Source organism: Mixophyes fleayi, chromosome 1, assembly GCF_038048845.1.
Source record: "Mixophyes fleayi isolate aMixFle1 chromosome 1, aMixFle1.hap1, whole genome shotgun sequence".
In the NCBI taxonomy this organism is placed as follows: domain Eukaryota; kingdom Metazoa; phylum Chordata; class Amphibia; order Anura; family Limnodynastidae; genus Mixophyes; species Mixophyes fleayi.
In genome coordinates, this window is record NC_134402.1 from 205,188,178 (window position 1) to 205,204,077 (window position 15,900).

The 15,900-nt window shown below is 43.2% G+C and overlaps 1 protein-coding gene across 2 annotated transcripts in view; it reads right to left on the minus strand.

Moving 5' to 3' along the window:
- Positions 1-14,960, minus strand: part of MPND (MPN domain containing) — an 81,738-nt gene extending 66,778 nt beyond the window's left edge. For both annotated transcript variants that reach the window (XM_075204800.1, XM_075204799.1), the window contains exons 1-2: positions 14,608-14,960; positions 1,155-1,371 (exon numbers count right to left, since the gene is read on the minus strand). In XM_075204800.1, the coding sequence (XP_075060901.1) occupies positions 1,155-1,358 (204 nt within the window). In that variant the 5' untranslated portion in view covers positions 1,359-1,371; positions 14,608-14,960. The remainder of the gene's footprint in view (positions 1-1,154; positions 1,372-14,607) is intronic.
- Positions 14,961-15,900: the final 940 nt, after the last annotated feature.

A 15,900-nucleotide genomic window follows, 5' to 3' on the forward strand; every position in this document is an offset into this window, starting at 1 on the left:
GTCACAGTATGGACTGGGAGAAGTACTTAGCCAGGTGGGGCCTGATGGGCAGAAGCACCCCGTGGCCTATTTGAGCAGAAAACTGCTAAACCGGGAGGTGGGGTATGCCTCAATTGAGAAGAAATGTTTGGGCAGTGAAAAAACTACAACCTTATTTGTATGGACGACATTTTACTGTTGTCATAATCCTCTAAAGTGGCTACAACACACCTCAGGGGAAAATGGCCGTTTGTTGCGCTGGAGCCTTGCACTTCAAATTTATGACTTAGTCCATCCGCATTGCTGTGAGCCTTTCCCTGCTTTTAAATTGTCTCTGCAGGAAGAGCCACCACCTCCGAGTCACATCCGGTAACCCTGGGAGACGACGGACCAAGAGCCAAATCGTTTGGACATGGCACCCTGGTTGCTGCATGGACAAGGGGGGGGGGGAGGGGTGTGACTGGATCACTATTTAATAACTTTTGGTAAAAATGTATTTAAAGCAAATAGCGCAGGGCACTTATTTATGTAATTTCATTTGCACTTATTTTTTTATATTGTTTATATTGTGGGATAGGTAATCGTTCTTTCTGAGACCAGGGAAGAAATTCGTCTCTTGTCTAATCTTGCTATAGGAAATGCATTTTTCTGATGCATATATCTCAATAAGCCTGTGTTTACCAAGCCTTTGGTGTATTGTAGTTTGGGAAACTGGCTTGTTGTGGGTCCTTTTGTTCTGTGTGAATATGAATTCCAAACGGTCTGATGAAAGGCCACGTGTTAATTAGATCTTTTGATGTGTGAGGTTTAACTTGGAGACAGGAAGGTTTAATTTAAAACGTGCTACTACATTTCACAGCAATGTTTTTAAGAATTTCAAAGCTAAGTATAAATATTCGTGGCTTTGCAATATATATATATATAAATTTATGTTTTTGTAAATAGAGCATATCCTGATGCTAAAAATAGCATGTGTCTGAAAGGTATAAATGCTCTGACTTGTACACTGAAATGTATCATTCTTCTGATGTTCCTTTTAACCTGACCACTGATACCTCTAATAAGTGAGAGCAAATAAATATCACTCTGCTTCAAGTCTGCTTGACAACATCTTCAATATCGCTGTATTCCTGTGATCTACAGATTATTATCTGTCAAAAATTGTGTGATCTTACCAGGTAGTCTATAGATAGGACCCCTTGGCCAGGCTCTATCAAGCCGTCCTTCAAAAGAACTCGAAGGGTGATGCCCCGCTTTGTCAAAAAGCAACTTGCTCTCCGAGAGGGTGGAGCTCTTCCATGGTTCTCCACCTCAGCATCCTCCTGCTCCTCTTCATCTTCATCCAGTCCATCCTCACCCCAGGATGATTGTTCCTCCATTACAGAGTTCTACCTGTAAGAAATGTAGTCAGAATACATTCATATTTGTTAATACATGACATGATAATGGCTTAATCTGGAGTTAAGAAAATAAAACACATACATAAATGTTCACTTCCAACAAACATGTACAATGATGTCCCTGTGTGCCAGTACACTAGATGTTAGCTATGTTGAATCTAATTCAAAGGCCTGTGGAATGTTTATATTTGAAGAAGTTTGGATTGGCATAGAATACAGTTACAGGAACTTCAGCTAAGGTTAGCAAGTCAAATAATGTTTTATGACAGTCCAGATTCTATGCCTATAAAGGGGTCAATATGATCATCCCAGGTCTTTAGGCTATGGTACATAACACATCAAAGCGATATTCTTCATAATTGAGAAATATGCAATTTCTGTATTGCGTAAACCTAGACCCGTGTCATGCACCTGTGATAACTACTAGTCTCAGGAGGAAGATGTAGAGATAACATAACTTCTTGATGAATTCAGATAATATATTCATGTCTCAAATGTATCTGTGTGTAAATTCAAATTCAGTTGAATGGACTCTCTAAAATATTTCTATGAGAAAAGATCACTCATTTATTAAAATCCTGGCTGAAGTGTGTTAGCACAAATACAGTCGTACAACCAATTAAAACACACAGACCTTATTTTAATGACCTCATAGTGGAGGGTGTTTGATGAGGTGCAAAGTCAGCATATCGATGCTGATTACCCCGACAAGACTTACCCCAATGTCTTCACACCGAACGGCTCCTTTCCAACCAGGCTCCAGGACGACTGATGTGACAACTGACTGCAAGGCGTGTACAATGTACTTTGCAAAGCGTGTACATTGTCCGTGCCCACATACTTACATTACCCCCTTAACAGCACCGATAACAGCGTCGCGGTCGCCAGTGACTTCATCAAATTTCGGCAGCCCCTTTATTTGTCGCGATGCCTTGCAGTCGGTTGTCACATCAGTCATCCTGGAGCCTGGTCGGGAAGGAGCAGTTCGGTGTGAAGATGTCGGGGTAAGTCTTGTCGGAATAATCACCATCATTATTCCGTAACCCACCCGTTTGATGGGCATCAGTGAATGTTTAAAATAAACTGAGAAATTGCCAGATCCTGGAGATCAATGTGGTATTGAGGGTCTGTCCATGTTTAAGCCTCCCACAGTGCATTTTCTGTTTTTACTCATTTTTATTTTATGAAATAGTTTTGCAATAATATTGCTATATGTCTTTTTATTATATTTTTTATACACATTTAAGTATTGTGACTTTTTCATATTAAAATTCATTTAATAACGTTGTGCTTTTGTGTTAAATAATTGATGTGCCGGGTTAGCTTGATCGCTTATAAAAAAAATACATATAAGGCAGGTAATTGTTTGTAGCGCTTATTAATTTAAATAGTGTAAACTGAGATAGGTCAGGGAGTAACTGAAGACTTCCTCAAAGTGTCAGCTTTGAAATCAAATATAGATATGGAATCGATATAGAAATGGGTAAGTTATAAGGAGTGAGATATAATGATGGGGGAGTTTATAGATGTTGTTTGTATGATGTGATCTTCATATATTTATATACTGTATTTTGCCTTTATGACTTTATTGCCTTTACTGCTTCTTATATATTCTTTTAAAGGGACACGTTAAAACATCATGTGACAAGTGGATGGGGCATGTGTTAAATTTAAATAGAATCAAAAAAGTGCAAAATAAAATGCCTTATTTAAAATGTGAGGGAGGTGTTTCTCTGGGAATATTCTTTAGTTCCTTGTAAAGAACTCAAAACGAACATGAACACTAGAGAAGTGCAAACTTGAACCAAATTTAGCTTTTATTTGAGAACTCAATAGAATGTTATTCTACTCGGTTTTGGTGAATTTCCATTTTGTTGGTCTACAAATAGAGCCAAATAATGGCAGTGTGACAGGATGGACCGCCTATGCCAACCTGTCTGTTGTTGCTGGGAAGCGGCTGGGCTTACTTTACAAATGTTACCTTTCGTTGTCACAAATGTGCCCTCTAATCGCAGTAGGAGGAGCTTACAAATGCTGTCACCACTGAACTCCTTAACGGCATCCAGTACTGGGTTTCTCTGGGTAACTGATGCTGCGAGTGTACCCCGTTACTGGTGCACCTGGGCTGGTACCCCTGACCGCATTCTATGGATCAGGGTGCTGTGGATGCATCCCCCCTGGCCCGAGCTGCTGGGTAGTGGGCACAGCGGTGGTACTGGAAAGCTGGGTCCAAACCTCAGAAACAGACGGGAACGGATTATAGTTGAGTCTAATCTGTAGGTCACAGGGATAGAGAAGTTTCCTTGCAGGTCTTTGAAGCAAGTGATGTTTATTTGCTCACCCTGGTTGAAGGTACCAGTGAGCAGGTCAGATGAAGTAAGAAGAACAATTTTCAATACAAAACAGTGCTTTTTATATAGTTTTTGGACACAGACTCACATGGTAAGCCAACCCTCTGAGGTCTGAGCTATTTATAGAATCAGGGTGCAATGTGTTTACCCAAACATGAAATTACATGCAATACAAAGCTAACAATATTTACAGTTATCTGTAATATCCTAAAACTTGCTGTGAATTCCTGCATCTTGTTTTAGACACAGGAAATCTAACAGCAAGTCTAATTAAACCTTCCTGTGCCTTCAGGTGCTGGACCCTCACAAATCAAAAGGTCTAATTAACATGAGATTAACATGGGTCCTTTCTACAGACAGTTGGAGAGTTCCCAAAGGAAAGTTACAAAACCCTAAACAAGTCATTTCCCCCACACCAAAATAAACAATAGACTTTCTCAACAAAGGCTTATTGCATCAGGTATATACCTCAGAAATAATGCATTTCCTCTAGCAAAGTTAAAACAACAAAAATAATTCCTCCCCTGGTCTCAGAAATAAAGATATTTCCTTAACCAAAATACATACAATATAAAAAATAAGTACATTTGCAATTATATAAATAAGCGCCCTGTGTTATTTCCGTTAAATAAATTTATACCATAAGTTATTTATAAGTAATCTAGTCACACTCGTCCCCCCCTCCTTGTCCATGCGAGAAACCAGTGTGCCATGTCCCAACGATTTGGTTCCTGTCCTGCAGTCTCTTAGGGTTACAGGGAGTGATCTGGGCGATCCGGCTCTTCTTGCCGAGACAGTCCATTCACATTGCTGTGAGCCTTTCCTTGCTTGTGAATTATGTGGAAGTCATAAATTTGAAGGGCAAGGCTCCAGTGCAACAATCTGCCATTTTCCCGAGGTGTGTTGAAGCCAATTTAAAGGATAATGTTCAGTCACCACAATAAAATGTCATCCATACAAATAAGATTGAAGTTTTTTCACTGCATACCCCACCTCCCGATTTAACAGTTTTATGCTCAAATAGGTCACAGGGTGCTCCTGCCCATCTGGCCCTACCTGGCTAAGTACTGTTCCCAGTCCATACTGTGACGCGTCAATTTGCACAATAAAGTCCTTGTCATAATTGCGCGCCATCAGTAATGGAGCACGAACCAGGGTTTCCTTTAATGATTTCCATTATCTTTAGGACTATATCATCCCTCACCCATCCTGCAACACAAACCTCTGTCCACATTGCCCCTTCATTACTTCACTCACCTCTAGTTAACACTCATGAACTCTTTACCTATTTAAATTCAATAACTTTAACAGCCTCACCCTGTCACCAGAAACTAAAAGGACGCACATCTTACAATCATCTTTCCTACCTTTATTCCTCCCTGCTTCTATTAGCTGGTGATATATCACCTAATCCTGGTCCCCCTCACTTCTCCCACACACATATATCTGAAAGCTACAGAAATCCAGCAAACCTCAAACGCATCACCTGTCTCCCCTCTCTTCCAAAGTCGTTTAAATGTGCCATTGAGAATGCATGCTCTGTTTGTAACAATCTTACCTCTGTACACAATATTTTTCTCTCAAACAACCTAAACCTTCTAGTAATAACAGAAACATGACTCACACAATCAGATACTGCCTCACCTGCAGCCCTTTCACATGGTGGTCTCCACACCCCCAGACCAGGAGGCAGACAAGGAGGGGGGGTTGGACTACTTCTCTCCCCACAGTGCATGTTCACAGTTCAGCCAAATGTCTCATCACTCATGTTCATCTTTTTAAGTACATGCTGTTAGGATTTTTAACCCATTCTCTATGCGTGTTGCTCTCATCTATCACTCCCCTGGACCACACCAACAATTTCTTGAACACTTATGCATGGCTCCCTCATTTCTTATCCTCTTAATTCCCCACCATCACTATGGAAGATTTCAACATCCCTATTGCTAATCCACATTCCAGTGGTGCTTCCAAACTACTCTCTCTAACATCCTCACTTGGCATCTCCCAGTGGATTGAATCCACTACTCATCAAGATGGCCTCTGTCTTGATCTTGTTTTCTCTAAACTATAATCAGTTTCTGATTTCCTTAACACTCCTTTCCCCCTCTCGGATCATCACCTTATTAGCTACTCGCTCACCCCCAGTTCATTACCCTCCCCAGTGTCAAACTCTTCCAAGCATACTCACAAATGTAGGAATATCAACTCTATTGATCTTCAACAGTTTTCCACATCTCTCCAACACCTTCTCTCCCCAAGTACTATATTCTCCTACCCTGATCGGGCAGTACCCCATTTTCACCAAACCCTAGCAACTGCCCTTGATAAAGTGGCTCCAGCGACACTACATACTCCGCAAGTCTTCGTTGCCAACAGTGACACACTAAAGTAACACAAACTCTACAAAACTTTCTAGGAAAGCAGAAGGTCACTGGCGTAAATCTTGCACCTCTAATGATTTCATCACATATACTGAGATCTACCACTCCTATCGAAATTCTCTGGACACTGCAAAACAAGCATACTTCCAATCTCTCATCTATGCTCAGGCTTCTAACCTCAAAAGCATTTTTAAAACATTTAAATCTCTTCTCAATCCTCCCACCCCAAACCCTTCGACTACCATCAGTGCCCAGGATCTTGCTATTTCAAGGACAAAACAGATAAGATCAGATTTGATATGGAATCATCTCCCTTGACAAGCAATCTGCTCAATTCATTTGTAGCACCCTCTGACACGCTCTCTTTATTTAATCCGACAAATGAAGAGGAAGTTTCTACTCTCTTCTCATCTTCCTACTCTACCTCCTCTCCTCTTGATCCCATTCCCTCACAAATTGGTAGGTCTCCTTCTCCTATTCTTATTCCATCTCTAACTAAAATCTGTAATCTCTCGCTCTACTGGTATATTTCCATCAGTATTCAAGCATGCAGTGATTACTCCTATTTTAAAAAAAACAAAATTCTGACCCAAACTCTCTCTTAAATTACCGCCCCATCTCTCAGCCCCCTTCCCCATCCAAACTTCTCGAGAGAATAGCCTACAGCTCGCCTCACACACTTTCTTACAGCAAACAACCTACTGGATTCTCTTCAGTCAGGCTTTCGCTCTCAACACTCCACAGAGATGGCGCTGACCAAGGTTGTCAATGATTTGATCAGAGAAAACAGTGAAGTTCATTTCTCTCTTCTAATTCTCCTGGATCTCTCTGCTGCATTTGACACTGTTGACTTTCAAAAACTGAATTAACAATACCAAAGCTTCCTGCCTGATATTTCTCTTTCTATTGATAACATGACCATAAATCCCACCCCGCAAGCTCGCTGCATAGGTGTAATCCTTGCCTCACAACTATCATTTATTCCCCACATCAACTATCTAAATCATATTACATACATCTTAAGAACATTTCCAGAATCCGCACATATCTCACACAAGACACTGCAAAAACCTTAATTCATGCACTCATCTCCCGCATCGACTATTGCAATTCCCTCCTTACTGGTCTTCCCAAAATCAGACTTGAACCCCTACAATCTATTTTGCATGCAGAAGCTAGATTGATTTTCCTTGCAAACCGTTCTTCCACTGCTGAGCCACTCTCAGGGCTAGATTTACTAAGCTGCGGGTTTGAAAGAGTGGGGATGTTGCCTATAGCAACCAATCAGATTCTAGCTTTCATTAATTTAGTACCTTCTACAAAATGACAGCTAGAATCTGATTGGTTGCTATAGGCAACATCCCCACTTTTTCAAACCCGCAGCTTAGTAAATCTAGCCCTCAGTCTCTACATTGGTTGGATGTATTTCAACGAATCCAATATAAAAATTTTCTAGTAACATACAAGGCCATCAACAAAATTGCACCGACATACATCTCCTCACTTGTCTCAAAATATCTCCCGAGTCGACACGTCCTTTCTGCACAAGATCTGCGCCGGTTACAGGACTTTTTTCTTGCTGCACCCACTTTGTGGAAGTCCCTCCCTCACACATTAAGACTTTCCTCTAGTCTTCAAACCTTCAAGCGTTCTCTGAAAACCCACTTCAGACAAGCTTATAATATTCCTCAACCAGCATCTTAATCTCCCTAGTTTACCCTATTACCACTCTCTACACATCTAACACAAGACAACAACCCTCTGACCAACACTGCTGTGTGACTGATCATACAGCCCATTGAATACTTTTTACCTTTGCATTCTAGCCGGTTCCAGTGTACAATATGATGTAGCACATGCACTTGTGTTTCAAACTTCCATTGTCCCATAGATTGTAAGCTTGCGAGCAGGGCCCTTTTACCTCTCTGTCTGTATGTATTACCCAGTATTGTTTTATAAATGTTTGTTCCCAATTGTAAAGCGCTACGGATTTTGCTGGCGCTATATATATATATATATATATATATAAATGTTGATGATGACTGAAATGCCAGCTCACAAGCGGGTGTCCAGTCAACTACTTCTAAGTGAGATCTGTCAGGGGCTTCGCTACAGTACTAAAGTCTGGGACAGAACGTCTGTAATACCCTGCACTCGTTAAGAATGTTTGTACATGTAACTGGGTCGTCGGCCGGGGGCCAGTATCGGATTGCCTCTACCTTAGCTGTTTCTGGCTTAACCCTACCTCCGACCACATGATGACCCAGGCACTGCACCTCTGACATCCCCATTTGACACTTGTCTGCTCTGATGGTCAGATCTGCCCACTGAATTTTCTCTAACACTTGCCCTACATGTTTCAGATGGTCCTCCCAGGATTTACTGAAAATTATGGCAATGTCATCCAAGTAAGCCTGACTAAAGACCCTACACCCTTCCAGCAGGTAATCAACCACATGCTGGAAAGTGGCTGGTGCATTCTTCATCCCAAATGGCATGGACTTAAACGCGAACAGGCCAAATGGGGTGATGAATGCTGACCATTACTGAGCCTCGGGGTTCAGCGGTATCTGCCAATACCCCTTGCTAAAGTCAAAGGTGGAAATATACTTTGCTCCGCTAGGTTAGCATGCCAGAGCCCAATGAGATTCTCTAACCGATCTCTGAGGTTCAACACATACTCCACCACAGAGACATCCTGGGTGGGTAGTTCCCCCTTCCCAAGACTCCAGGAACAGGTCAAGAGGTCCACGGACTCTGCGGCCACATAGTAGTTCAAAGGGGGAGAAACCGGTAGACTCATACGGAGCCTCCCGATAAACAAAGAGGAGGTGCGGCAGGTAGCGTTCCCTGTCTCCCCCTCCGAAGTTACAAATGCACGTAGCATGTGCTTCAGAGTGCCATTGAACCACTCGACCAGTCCGTTAGTCTGGGTATGGTAGGGGGCAGTACGGAGTTGCCACACTCAGCACTTTGCCTAGAGACATTGTACCAGTTCAAGGGACCAGCAAACTGTGTCCCTTGATCGGTTAGGATCTCATTAGGGAACCCTACTCTGCTAAATACTCCTAGCAACACGTCCACTACCTTTTCCGCAGTTATGGAAGACAGAGCTACAGCCTCTGGATACTGGGTAGCGTAGTGCACTACGGTGAAGATTTATCTCTTACATGATCTACTGGGAACAGGCAGGGGACCTACTATGTCCACAGCCACTCGCTGAAAAGGTTCCCCAACTATTGGCAAGGACCTGAGGGTAGTACGAACACTGGGGCGCCCAAGACACTGAAACACATCACAGGACTTATAGTATGCCTGGACATCATCCGACATTCCCGGCCAGAAAAAGTTCTGTGTCAGGTGCCCGATTTAGCAGAGTTCTGCTCAAATAGGCCACAGGGTGCTCCTGCCCATCAGGTCCCACCTGGCTATGTACTGCTCTCAGTCCATACTGTGACGCGTCAGTTTGCACAATAAAGTCCTTGTCATAATTAGGTGCCAACAGTACAGTCGCATGAACCAGGGCTTCCTTAAATGACTGAAATGCCAGCTCGCAATTGGTGGTGTCCAGTCAACTACTTTGGGGAGTTTATGCTTAGTGAGATCTGTCAGGAGTTTCACTACAGTACTAAAGTCTGGGACAGAACGTCTGTAGTCTCCTGCAGTCGATAAGAATGCCAGTACATGTAACTGGGTTGTGGGCTGGGATTGTCTCTACCTTAGCTGGTTCAGACCTAACCCTTCCTCCCCCCACACGATCACCCAGGTCCTGTTCCTCTGACATCCCCATCTGGCATTTCTCTGCCCTAACAGTCAAACATGCCCACTCCATCTTCCCTAACACCAGCCCTATTTACTGCAGATTATCTTTCCAAATCTTACTGAAAGTGGAAATGTCCTCTAGGTAACCCTGAACTCTGTCCAACTCATCTACAGAAGCGTTAATACAGGGCAAGAAGTAGGTGTCAGACATGGGTACAGGCAGGGGACCTACTACATCCACAGCCACTCGCTGAAAAGGTTTCCCAATTATTGGCAACGACCTGGGAGGAGCACAAACACTGGGGTGCCCAAGATGCTGACACACATCACAGGACTTACAGTAGGCCTGGACATCATCCGACATTCCAGGCCAGAAAAAGTTCTGTGTCAGGCGCTTCAGTGTTCGGTCTCTGCCCTGCTGTCCCTCTGTAGGGATTTCATGAGCAACTGACATTAGTTGCGCGCAAAAGCCCTGTGGTACCACCAGTTGAACTTGTTCCCAGTCTGGTCTATCCCCATCTACCTCCCTAGCTACACGGTACAATAACCCTTTGCGCCAGGTCACACTCCCTACCCCCCTCGCTGAAAGGCTGCCGCCAGCCTGGCGCCTCATGCCTTCCACTGAGGGATCAGAGAGCTGCGCTGCCTGAACCTTTCCCTGTGGCCCTCACGATCATCTAAGTCAGGATATTGTGCAGGGGGGTCTATGTTTGGGTGACTAGGTTCAGTCAAAGTGGAGTCAGTCAAAGGGGGTCACTGTGGTCAGCTGTACTCACCGCTGGAGCTGGCATACTGCTAGGGACAGGAGCATCACAGGGCACCCCCACATGCTCAGGTTGGCAAGAGACAACATCCTCTGCGTTGCAAGGGGATGTAGTCTTTCCAGAGGCAAAGGGCTGGCTGTTTCCTGAAGAAATAGCAGATGTGGTCTTTTCCTCTGGGCTGGGCTGTGCAGGCGTAGATCCGAAGACTGTAGCTTAGCAGCTTGGCTCCGGGTAAGAGAGTTCAGAAATGCGGTTACAATTCCACCCCCAACATCATTGCCCAAAATCACATCAGTTGGGAGGCCACCCATAACAGCAACATCTCGCAACTCCTGGCCATCTCCCCAGTCCAGAAACACCCTTGCTACAGGCACTTCTTTTTCCAGTCCATCTGCCACAGTAACTTTGGCAGTGCTATCCTGCAAAACTGCAGCAGAATCAACAAGATGGGGACTCACAACAGTAATTGAGGCCCCTGAGTCTCTCAGTCCTTCACCCTGCAGGGGTCCCATTTGGACCGGCTGCAGGTTTCTCCACATGTTTTTAGGGGGTCTTTTAAACACACAGGTGACTCACTCCGCTGAGTCACCTTCAGACACGCCACACTCCACTGGGCTGGCAGGGGTGGAAACAGTCTCTACAGGCTCACCTTCGCCAGTTAAGCAAGTTAGCCGGGCCCCAGAACTCAGATTATGGGCACGATTCTGGGGTGCTGGGGCTGTGGCTGTGTAAGGATCGGTCCATCATTAAATGACCGATTTTCCCACAGCTGTAGCACTTCTTCTCCAGCCTGGGCTCCGGTGGTCTCTGATAACTCCCAGGGACAGGACGGGAGGGTGGCTGGTGAATGGTACCCGAAGGGTTAGGTAATTGCTTTTGGGGGTGAGTAGAAGAGGTGTGTCCCCCTGTTTGTACAGTCCTTAGAGGTTGGCTGTTTATCTGGTGCTTCTACCAGTGTGGCCTCACTGCCACATACGATCCGCAAGCTGTGTGGCTGCTTTCAGGGTGCCTGATTTCCGGTCCAGCACCCATTCTTTCACCTCCAGTGCACACCGTCGGTGAAACTGCTCTTGGCACATCAAGTCTATTACCTCATCCACTGTCTGGGCACCTGCCCCGCGCAGCAGGTTGGCAAAATCCTCATGAGTGGCGTGGAAGACCTTTGTAAAGTCCCGGAACTTCAGACGATAGGTCTCTGGGGTAATAGTGTACCGTTTGAGGACTGTCATTTTTACTACATCATAGTCCGCACAGTCCTCTGTGGGCACCCCATGGTAGGCCTCCACTGCACGTCCTTGCAGTGTGGGCACCAGATGCTTAACCCATTCCTCTCTGGGTACAGCGTGTAGCCTGCAGGTCCTTTCAAATACCTGCAGGTGCTCATCTATATTCCCAACACAGTCCTCAAATTTAGGGCAAGTTAAAGATAACAGTCCTGATCCTCTAGGGGGTGCCTCGCCCCTGGGCTGCATGGCTGGTGCCCTTCCCTCTTGGCGCCATGCCTTGATGACCTGTGCCCGCTCAGCTGCAGATGCACTGTTACCTAAGGCCACCAGCTGGATCTTTAGCCTGGCAGCCCTGCGCTCATCATAGGATAGAGGGGCTGGTTGTGCGGGTGAAGTCTGCTGGGCAGAGGTCTCTGCAGGCTGTTGAGCAGGGATCTCTGCTGTCTGGGCTTCTGGGGTACCATGCTGTCGGTGCCATTGCCTCAGCACCTCTCTCATCTCCGCCCTGTTTGACGAATGGCTGATGTCAATGCCCTTGGCACTGCACAGAGTCTCGAGATCCGCCCTGGACACGTTGGTGTAATCAGACATCATGTGCGTTCTCCTGGCTGCAGTTATTCCTCTCCTGAATAACTCCGCTCTCCTGATTAGTTCACGAAAAGCCGCCTGCGGTTATCCCACTGCTGCCACCAGAGGTGTAACTGAATCACTATTAAATAACTTATGGTATCAATTTATTTAAGGGAAATAGCGTAGGATGCTTATGTATATAATTGCACGTGCACTTATTTGTGATATTGTGTATATTGTGAGATATGAAATCGTTATCTCTGAGACCAGGGTAGAAAAGATTTATTTTTTTTCTGTTTAGCCTTCCTAGAGGAAATGCATTATGTCTGATGTATATATCTGATACAATGAGCCTTTGTTTACCAAGTCTTTGGTGTATTGTGATGTGGAGAAGTGGCATGTTTTGGGTTTTTGTTGTTTTGTGGGAATGCATATTGTGCGACTGTCTGAAGTATGCATGCCAGTCAGACCTTTTGACTTGCTAGTGGGTCTCCTGCCTCTGAAATAAGATCCAGGAAATCACAGCAAGGTTTTTAAGAATTCCATAGCTAAGTGTAAATATTAGTAGTGGCTTTGCAATGTATGTAAATCAATGTTTTGGTATACTGGGTTACATCCTGATTTTAAAAAGTCTGTTTCCAAATCTGTATAAATGCACTGACTTGTACATGGAGGTTGGACCCAAGCTTTTCCAGTACCACCGCTCTGCCTGCTACCTGCAGCTCTGGTCAGTGTGATAGGCCAGGGAGGATCCATCCACAGCAACCCGGATCCCTAGTAAAGGGTCCGGAGTTACCAGCCCAGGTACACCAGAAACGAGATAAGCTAGCAGCGTCAGTTACCCAGAAGAAACTCGGTTCTGGATGCAGGCATAGGAGTCCAGTGGTGTCAGCCTTTGTAAGCCCCTCCTACTGCGGCAAGAGGGCGCATTTGGAATAACAAAAGGGAATGTTGGCAAAGTAAGCCCAGACGGTTCCCAGGAACAACAGACAGGGTGGCATAGGCGGTCCATCCTGTCACATTTTGATTTTACAATACCTATTTAAATTAAGTGTACTCTTAGTAGGAAATGGCATGCAGGATCAAGGCAATGCATGGCTGTGATCTACCTATGTTAAATTAGCTTCCCGACAGAATGTCTGCTGAATCTAATTACCTCCTACTGGGCTAATTGACCAAATGTTTTTTTATCTGAGGGGAAGTCATGTACCTTCCTATTTATCAGTTTAATATTTATCTAGTGGCATGACATCTAATATTTTATTTGGGACTCTCACCTGACTGTGAGCAATGGAACTACTTTCAGAATGTTATATATTTAATATAAATACATTGTTAAACATAAAAGGTAAGTAGCTGTCAGTGTTACTTATAAAAGGCAAGATACAATGAAATAGCTGTAAATAGTGTAAACTTGAAAACTAAATAACAGATAATCACCTTTAGTACTAAATCAATATTAGCAAGAAAATGAACATGTAACATGTAAGGTGTGCACAAAGGTTTTTAATCCATATAAAAATGGATAGTATGCAAATATAGATTTGTATCCATTGTATTATATTCTTCATATTGTTTGTTTTTTAAATGTCTTAAGATTTTTTTAATTAGGTTTAATTAGCATTTTCTAGGTTTTTTATTTTTCTGTGTTTTCATCCAACTTTTGTTTTTTAATCCGTTTCCGTTTCTGGCGTAGGGAGATGGTAACTGTTGGAAAAAACGAGTCGAAAATCTCAGGTTTTTATTTTTCCATTAAAGTAGTTTTAAAAAAAAAATAATCAAAAAACAAAAGATGACATGTAAAAATGGTAGAATGCTGCACGTTTTAAAAATGGACTTCCACAGTAAAAGACACAACGGCAGAAAGATTGATTCAAATTGACAATTAGTAAAAACAAGAAAAGAAAAAAACATAGATTAATCTATCTGTAGACAGAAGGCAGTCAAAAATGTAACAAAATAACACCACAGACCCTAGAGAGTACACAAATGATAGACAATGAAAGGGATAATGAGCCGTGTCATATACAAATCAATATGTATAACACATTTATATTAAAAGGGACATATTAGCAAAGAAATAACATTGAAAGGAAACCCTACATGTAAATCCATGTGTTAGCTCGCAGTGAAATGTTTGTGTGAATGAGCTGTATGAAATAATATCAAACCTTTAACTCCGGTCGAGTCTTCGTCCAGATTGCCAGCTCCCGTCACCGGACGCAGCACCAGATCAGCAGGATCCGGCAACTAGAACTGTACTATACTAATTCCCGAATTGTTCATTGTTACCAGCTGCAATGATCAGTGCACTGTTCTTGGTTGTGAGGACAGTATGGTGTCACAAGCTGCGGTTGCTGCCCAGTCAGCTACTGCGGGACGCACCTGCTCTCACCGGTTCAGATGCAGTTTTTGCCGGCGATTCGAACATACACAAAGAGAACAACACAGAAGAAACGAGACAACAATCGATGGTAGAGCAGGGGGTGGTGGATGAGACCATCACACCCATAATCCAGTTGATTGGTCATAGACTGTCAGTATCTCTTCCAAATATGGCGTATTGTGATGTAATTATGTAATTAACTCCTTCGGCAAGTTTGACCTTATGTGTTTGGAATGGATAGGAATGTGCTACCTTTTAGCGTTTAATGTACTAATTATACCAAATACCACTCTTCATGATTAATTTCACCCGCAACTCGAATTCTCATTAATTATAAAAAAAAAGAATTAACCCTTAGAAACGAATTATGGTAATCATGAAGTTTGGCATTGTAAATTTTGCATTAGTGCAATCCTGCAGTTTACAGATCTAGCGGGTCTATTTATGACCAATCACAGATTGCTCATTCTATTTTTAATTTCTTATCGTAATTATAAGAAAATAATGTGGCAATTTATTAACATTGATTAGCAGGTACAGTTGCCCTGATAGGAGCCTTTCTCAGTGAATAATCTATATCGAGCTTTTACAAGTTCTTCGTATTGGATGCTACATGTGTTAATGTTCTGTCTCCATTTCTCATTAATTTTCAAAAATAATTAACCCTTAAAAACGAATAATGGTAATCATACAAATTCTTCGTATTGTTACATGTGTAAGGGATTATAAAATATCTCTATCAGAACTCACGGATTGGCTGTGTTTATCATGCGGTCCAACCAGCTGAAGTACCGCTAATGCCCTCCAGAGGGTCGCCACTTACTGGTAAGGAGTTTTGATTCCCCTTTTTTTCACTTCTTTCGTGGACGAAAAAGCATCAAGATAAAAGGGTTATTTACTTAACAGATCATCTGAAGGAGGTAAAACTGTTACACTTTCTCTCCTCACTGTGTTAATCAAGGAATTGTTGGAGTCAGGGCCCTCTTAACAACATTATGGGCCCCCATGCAAAGCAGTGCAGCGGGGCCCATATATATATATATATATATATATATATATATATATATATTATATTTCT